Source organism: Malus sylvestris, chromosome 9, assembly GCF_916048215.2.
Source record: "Malus sylvestris chromosome 9, drMalSylv7.2, whole genome shotgun sequence".
In the NCBI taxonomy this organism is placed as follows: Eukaryota; Viridiplantae; Streptophyta; class Magnoliopsida; order Rosales; family Rosaceae; genus Malus; species Malus sylvestris.
Genome location: NC_062268.1, coordinates 24,384,131 through 24,392,475, shown reverse-complemented (window position 1 = coordinate 24,392,475; position 8,345 = coordinate 24,384,131). Strand labels below are relative to the sequence as shown.

Below are 8,345 nucleotides of genomic sequence, written 5' to 3'. Positions count from 1 at the left end.
GCTTTGAAGTTTAACAATGGAGATATGGGCTTTACATATTAATTAATTTGCTATGAGTACGTTTAGATTAATTAAAGGCCTACTTATTAATATAAGATTTATTTGGAGTCAGATGCTATGCATTTAAAATGAGGATAAATTCAAATGGTTTTGTTTTTATCTTGATATCATCTATTTAGAGTTTTAAGTCATGTTGAAGTCTCCTACTGCAACCTATATATATATGAGATTACATTAGGGTTTAAATAGTGCTGCCGCATAACACACACGGGATTAAACAGAGCATATATAATACCGAGTGCAGCACAATAGGGTTCGGGGTTTTGGGCGCATCATGCATTAAAGTAGGTTCTGTGGTTTTGTTTATGGCTGCCGCATATGCATGAGTAAGGATTTCAAGTTGTTGCTGTGTCATTTGTTTTGGAAAGACATTACTTCATGCTCTAGGTTTTTTCACGAGTCTGCATCGTAATCCCAATTTTCGTTTTCTCTGTTCTAATGCGGCATGTGTATTGATATTCTAAGTGTACGTTGCTATTAGTCTATGAAATAATTTTTGAGAGAAAAAATCTTATAGCAGCCCATGACACAGAGAATGGTTTTCAAGTATTTTGAGAGAGAAAAATCAGTTTGCATTTGTGCGGTTTCAAAAGTTTAATTCTTATTTTAATCACTGATTTTTATCGTGCTTTAACAAGAAATCAATTATGAAAATGTGCCTTGTGATTTTCGTAATTGATTGTTTTTCAAAAATCATAACATCATACATTCACTCTGCATGATCGCGTTAGTATCCTGCGAAGTTCGAGGCGACAGTGATTGACGGCCGCGTTAGTGTCGTGCCACTTCCACTCGAAGGCTGAAGAGAGATCGAGTAGCAAAGCGCGGAGACAAAACTGCCTACTAGTATGTGTGTCTAGTTGATGAGTTTTGTAAGTCTTTCTGTACTCATTTCTCTTAGTGTTTGTCCTGGCTTGGAAGCCCGAGGATTTTCCCAGTGGTGGGTTTTGCCTCGTTAAATCCTACATCCTGTGTGCACATTCTATTTATCTTTATAATTGCATATGTGTAGGATAGTTTATATGTGATGTGAATGTGGAATTAATTTGAGAACTGAAAATTAAATTGAAAATTGAATTGGATTTTTAAATTGGAACCGATTCACCCCCTCTAGGTTAAACTAGTACCCATCCTAGAACTTTCAATTGGCACCAGAGCAGGTCACTAAAAATACCTAGTGAGATCCGTGGGTAGTCTAGGATGAATCGTACTATGGGTTCAGTTTCTCATCCACCACATTTTGATGGTGACAACTATGCTGCGTGGAAGGCGAAAATGAAATCGTTTTTGTGGGCACAAGATGACAAGGTGTGGCTTGCTGTTGAAGAAGGTTGGGAACCTCCGACGATTGAAGAAACCAAAGGTAAAGGAGAGTCCTCTGTGTCTATATCTAAGCTTAAGCCTAGGAAAGAATGGAGTAATGATGAGCGTAGCTCTAGCATTTTTAACCAAAGGGCTTTGAATGCTTTATTCACAGCCGTTTCGCCTGAACAATTCAATTACATAAGTAAATGTACAACGGCGAAAGAAGCTTGGGACATTCTTGAAGTTACTCATGAGGGTAACTCAACTGTTAAAGAATCCAAACTTCAACATCTTATCACAAAATTCGAAAATATCACAATGTCTGATGATGAAAGTTTCTCTGACTTTTATGCTAAGCTTAGCGTAATTGTCAATGGCTGTCACAATCTTGGTGACAGTATTCCTGAGCATAGGATTGTGAAAAAGATCTTAAGATCACTTCCTATGAGGTTTCATGCTAAGAGGACGGCGATTAAGGAATCGAAAGATCTAAACACCTACAAGCTTGAGCAATTGATTGGGTCTCTGCAAACGTATGAGTTAGAGCTTCCTGATTCCAAGAAGATGAAAAGCATTGCTTTCAAAGCTGTCAAAGAAGAAGAAAGTGATGGCTCAATTGAAGACTTGTCCGAAGATGAATTGGTTGAATTAACCATGCAAATTAGAAGGTTTCTCAAGTCTCAAAATTCTAAGGGTCGTGAGCAACGAACCAACTCAGGTTCGAACTCAAAAAACTTTCATTCTCTAGATGTCTCACATGACAAAGCCTCTAGATCATCTAGAAATAGTGAACATAAGAGTTCTAACAATAGGGTTCAGTGCCATGAGTGTCAAGGCTATGGACACATTGCTTCTGAGTGTGCAAACACTATCAAGAGAAAAGAGAAGAAGAATAGGGCAATGAAGGTCACTTGGAGCGATAGTGATTCAGGGGATGCATCTACGTCGGAATCTGAGAACGATACGATTGCTTTTATAGGAACTGTTGATGGATATGACACAGAAGGTTCATTTGTTGAAGAACCTGACTTGGAAGAAGTCTTGAGAAAATATTCTGATCTCTATGACATTAGTGTGCAAGTAAAGAAGGATAACTCTAACTTGAAGAAGAAACTTGCATTTGTTGAAAGTGAAAAGAAAGAAGCTGAAGTTGAGCATCAATCTCAGTTGGACAATGGAGAGAAACTGCGAGAGTCATTGTTAGAGAAGATACATATTCTTCAAACCACAATAAGCACTCTCACATCTAATAAGAAAGCTCTTGAGGATGAATTGGTTGAGATGAAAAACAAAGTTCAAGAATTAAGCATAGGTTCGGGAAAAATTGACAAGATGCTTAGCTATGGAAAGAATTTTGGAGATAAAAGAGGTCTAGGATTTGAGTCTGAAAAGACTATTAGTTCTTCTTCCATCACAAGATTTGTCAAAGCATCTGATATTCCTAGCTCGAGAGTAGGTGCTGATCAAGGTGTAGGTCTTACTTCTGAAACATCTACAATCTTTGCAAATGTGTCAAATCCTACCAAGACTTCAATTAATCCTAACAAACCCAAACAATCTAGGAAGTTCATTCCTATATGTCATCTTTGTGGGATTCCTGGTCACATCCGGCCTAAGTGCAATAAGCTTAGAAAGAAAAATTCTTATCAAGAAAAAGTTTCAAGGAACTTTGAAAAAGAAAATCTTAAGGAACAATTTGTGACTTATTTGAAAGAGATTAATCGGATTGCAAGAATTATATCTGTTCCAAGTACGGTAGTTCCAAAAGTGAGACAAGTTTGGAGAAGAAAAGAGAATCAAAGTGGTGTACTTGTCAATTTATCTCCACCTTCAAGTTGTTTATATTGACTAAGCTCTCTCATTGCAAATGTTTTCATTAATGTATGCTTGCATGTTCATATAGCATAAATATTGCATTTTTGTCTTTCTTCTTGTTAAAAAAAAAAAAAAAAAAAAAAATTAAAAAAAAATTAAATGTATGAGCAAAAATGGAAAAGTATGATTTCATATGAGTTCTAGCTTTGTTCACTTGATAACATGACCCTAGCATGATATGTTTGACTCTGTTGTGGACAGTAGCCTCTTGTTGATAATATATCAATGTTAATGAGTTGAACATGTTTAACTTGAGTAAAACCCGCACCCATGTGAGCTTTTGTGCCTAAATATAGTGTGTGCATTTTTCATACACTCTTATTTTTTTCATGTGTGTGATCTTATGTGTTTTGCTTCTCTAGAACTTGCTTTGAGACCTCTCAAAACTTTGTATCATATATTATTCTATTTTGGAGACGATAGTAGGCATTAGGACTTACCATCATTGCCATATATGCCAGTGCCTTACATGTTTTCCCCTAGTTAGCCTTTTTGAGCCTATATGTAAGCATTTTGTTCTTAAACCTACATTTTCCCTACCTAGCCTCTTATATTAAAAATTCCCTACCCTACTAAGAAGCTAGTAGAGTACGTTTTTCAAAGGAGAGAGTTCAAGGTTATTTAAAGGTTGAAGATGCAAATTTTGTGAAGAACGCCAACTACAAATGAAGAGCAAAAGAAGAAAAGAGGAAAAGAAGTCACTATGAATCACGAGTGAGCTACCAGCATTATAAGAAATCAAGTGTGTTGGTATAAATGAAAAGCAAGAATCATCTGAAATGAATTGTGCGGTTGTATGTCGTTCATGTCTCAAATCCAACCGCTCAATTGAGTGCTAAGTTACCTGGTTCGTTGTTGTATTTCTCTCTTGGTTTCATTTCCAACTACTCTATTAGTTTCTTAGACTTTGTGTTTCCTATATCCTTCATTTCTTTAACCGAGTACCTGAAGCCCCATTACACCCTTAACAAAGACCTACTTGATCCAAAGAAGTTAATTTTTGATGTGTGGAGATGAGATCAATCTGCAAGCCTATGGTAGAGCATTCATGTAATGATCTTTTGAGCGTATACACTTACCCCAAAACACTTTGAATGAAAATTTGAGCGTATATCTTGTGAGCTTAAGGGTTAAAGTTAAGTTGGTCCTGTAAGACTTAATTACATTTGTGTAGTATCAACTTTCGGCTATACTTGCAACTACACTCATACATGTTATGTTTTAGGGACAATGTTAGCTTATGAATGAGGATTCAGAACCACATGTGTTTTTGCACCATTTCATTCTTGTTGGAACAATTATATGCTTCTCATACAAATGTTTAAAAAAAATAAAATAAAATAAAATAAAAAAATCATATCATTTGTGTGTTGCATTTCATTATTTTTTTAAAGCATTTGTTTAGGGGGAGCTTAACAATATGAAAGATGCATTTCTTTCCATGTTTATTCTTTCGATCTTTACTTTGCTACTCTTTTCCCTCTCGAATTTATCCCCACTTTTATTCTTCCAAAGAGGTTCTAGTTCACAGAAAATAAATCCTTTTTCGTCACATTTTGTTATGTTTCACTTATCTTCCGCTGACTGCACTCGATGGTTACCTCTAAGGCCTTTGACTTTTCTAGACAAAAAGGGGGAGAGGTAGGAAGCTTATTTTTAGGGGGAGAAGTAGAATTTCGAAAACTTGGTTGTTTTTTTATTGCTTTCTTTTATAGATAAATGCTTTCATTTTCAGCAAGTATATCTTTTGTACGTCACAGGTTTTCTTGTTTGAGTGTGTGCAGGTTACAGACTTCAATGTTATGCATGGTCGTTAATTTTATTAGTTGTCTGTAATTTTATGATTGAGGGTTTTGTCTAGGAAATGCCAAAGGGGGAGATTGTTAGGGTAAAATTGGTTATTCCTAAACAAAACGCCTGAGTCTGTAGTCTTAGACTAGTGCTTATTTTCAGTTGTAATTATTTTAGTCTAAGTTTGTCTCACGTGCTCTCGATCACAAAATGGCAAGCGTTTCAGAGACATCCACTCAAGTAAGTTTGGCATGCATATGCATTCACATGATATAGGTTTATGTTCAATTGGTTGTTTAGCTTTGAAGTTTAACAATGGAGATATGGGCTTTACATATTAATTAATTTGCTATGAGTACGTTTAAATTAATTAAAGGCCTACTTATTAATATAAGATTTATTTGGAGTCAGATGCTATGCATTTAAAATGAGGATAAATTCAAATGGTTTTGTTTTTATCTTGATATCATCTATTTAGAGTTTTAAGTCATGTTGAAGTCTCCTACTGCAACCTATATATATATGAGATTACATTAGGGTTTAAATAGTGCTGCCGCATAACACACACGGGATTAAACAGAGCATATATAATACCGAGTGCAGCACAATAGGGTTCGGGGTTTTGGGCGCATCATGCATTAAAGTAGGTTCTGTGGTTTTGTTTATGGCTGCCGCATATGCATGAGTAAGGATTTCAAGTTGTTGCTGTGTCATTTGTTTTGGAAAGACATTACTTCATGCTCTAGGTTTTTTCACGAGTCTGCATCGTAATCCCAATTTTCGTTTTCTCTGTTCTAATGCGGCATGTGTATTGATATTCTAAGTGTACGTTGCTATTAGTCTATGAAATAATTTTTGAGAGAAAAAATCTTATAGCAGCCCATGACACAGAGAATGGTTTTCAAGTATTTTGAGAGAGAAAAATCAGTTTGCATTTGTGCGGTTTCAAAAGTTTAATTCTTATTTTAATCACTGATTTTTATCGTGCTTTAACAAGAAATCAATTATGAAAATGTGCCTTGTGATTTTCGTAATTGATTGTTTTTCAAAAATCATAACATCATACATTCACTCTGCATGATCGCGTTAGTATCCTGCGAAGTTCGAGGCGACAGTGATTGACGGCCGCGTTAGTGTCGTGCCACTTCCACTCGAAGGCTGAAGAGAGATCGAGTAGCAAAGCGCGGAGACAAAACTGCCTACTAGTATGTGTGTCTAGTTGATGAGTTTTGTAAGTTTTTCTGTACTCATTTCTCTTAGTGTTTGTCCTGGCTTGGAAGCCCGAGGATTTTCCCAGTGGTGGGTTTTGCCTCGTTAAATCCTACATCCTGTGTGCACATTCTATTTATCTTTATAATTGCATATGTGTAGGATAGTTTATATGTGATGTGAATGTGGAATTAATTTGAGAACTGAAAATTAAATTGAAAATTGAATTGGATTTTTAAATTGGAACCGATTCACCCCCTCTAGGTTAAACTAGTACCCATCCTAGAACTTTCAGTACCCTAAGACACAAACAAACACACAAAAACAACTCTTTTTGGGGTTTTCAAAACAATTTTTCAAATTTTTATGAGATTTTCGGATTTTTATGTCAAAACACACTAAAACACTCCAAAACAGCATAAAAACACTTAAAAACAGCAAGGAACAACACTAGAAGTAATGGGTGATAAACTCCCACGAATTTCATGCAAAACAACTTGGTTATCCCCCCCACACTTAAATCGAACATTGTCCTCAATGTTTCAAGCACAAACTCACACAAACACAAGCAAACAATCAAACAAACAACGAATAAACATGACAAGTATGGCAAAGTAAAAACCAGACAGAGTAGAGTTTAAGAACGCAAATCTGGTTTTGGAGATAGATGATCTTGTTGTTTTTCCACAGCTTTGATCTCGAACTGGTTCAGAATTCTGAGCGAGAGTTCCTTGGTTTCAAATCAAACTCCTTCTGCTGGGTTGATTTGATTGTGCAGTCTGCATTCTTCTCTGCTTGTTTCTTCTGCACGGCAGGCAGGCACGAGGTAGAGGTGATGGTCTGTTTCTTTCTTCAATCTTTCCAAGTGCCCACCTCTTGCTTTCTTTCTCCTTGTCCCTAGCTGAGGATGAATTAACACATTGTCTCCACATGCTTTGAGGTATCATTTTCACTTACCTTATCTGTTCCCCAGGCAAATGTGGTAGATGAAGAGGAAGCATAAGATGTTGAAGATGAGTACTCGAGAGTAGGGCTAGGTAAGCAATTAGGAAGGGGTTCCAGGCAGTCGGTTCCAGATCGAAAGATTGATACCAAGTGTTGGCTGATTGCTCTCTTTCTCCTTGTCCCGCAGATGAAAACAACGACAAGGAGAAGGACATGGAGAAAGCATGATATGAGATACTCTTGCTTTCAACCTTCATGATATGAAATACTATTGCTTTGGATGAGTTGTTTGCAGAGGTACCCCAAGGAATAAAGAACACTGAGTGACTCGAGAGGCTTCGTTAAGAAGGCATTCTCGGAGATGACAGAAGGTTTTGTATGTCTGCCTTGCTATGGAGGGTGAAGGTCGACATTTATAGGAAATAAAAACCGGTACTATTCTTTCACTCTTGTCGGCAACCATTGGATGATTGAACAGTAAACTTCACGTGCTTTCTACTTCACCAGAAATCTTCAACAGATTGCCCGTAATTTCTGCAAGGCTGAGTGTGTATGTGACAGATGCTGACACGTCTGGATAAAGCTGATGCCTCATCGATATCTGGAATCGGCGCTTCGACAAACTGCCCGTGATTTCGCAAAGCTGAGTGTGTATGTGACAGGCGGTGACATGTCTGGAAAAGCAAATGCCTCTTCAATTTCTGAGCTCGCCTCTTCGAGTTCTGAGCTTCGTCTAGTGTAGAGGTTGCATGTGACAAGTGCGGACAAATATGGAAAAGAAGATTGGCCCATGGTTTCTGAGCAAGCCCAGCTTTTGAGAAAGCTAGCGCCTCTTCGATTTTTGAATTGGCCTCTTTGATTTCTAAGCTCGCCTCTTCCATCTCTGAATCCCATCGACTGCTGATTTTTATAGAGGTATGCAGTACGTTTCAAAGCACACTTGAATTTCTGCTTGTAGAAACTCCCTTCTTGCACTTCTACGATCTTAACTTGTTCGACCTCTTTTTTCTTCAACACCTTTGAAAATGTCTGGCCCTTCCGACCATCGTTTTGACTTGAACCTTGGTGAAGAGGCATCCATGCCTTCTCCAGACAACATATGGCGCCCATCCTTCATATCCCCTACTGGTCCTCTTACCGTTGGGGATTCGGTAATGAAG

General features: G+C 37.3%; 1 protein-coding gene across 1 annotated transcript; it reads left to right on the top strand.

Annotated features, from left to right (window-relative positions):
• The first annotated feature begins 1,272 nt into the window (after window positions 1-1,272).
• On the top strand, window positions 1,273-3,213 carry LOC126633898 (uncharacterized). The gene has a single exon (XM_050304430.1). The coding sequence runs from the start codon at window positions 1,273-1,275 to the stop codon at window positions 3,211-3,213; it is 1,941 nt and encodes a 646-aa protein (XP_050160387.1).
• Window positions 3,214-8,345: the final 5,132 nt, after the last annotated feature.

What these genes read in the sequence shown, in the direction of transcription:
- LOC126633898 (XM_050304430.1), top strand. Translation starts at nt 1,273, where the DNA reads ATGGGTTCAGTTTCTCATCCACCACATTTTGATGGTGACAACTATGCT.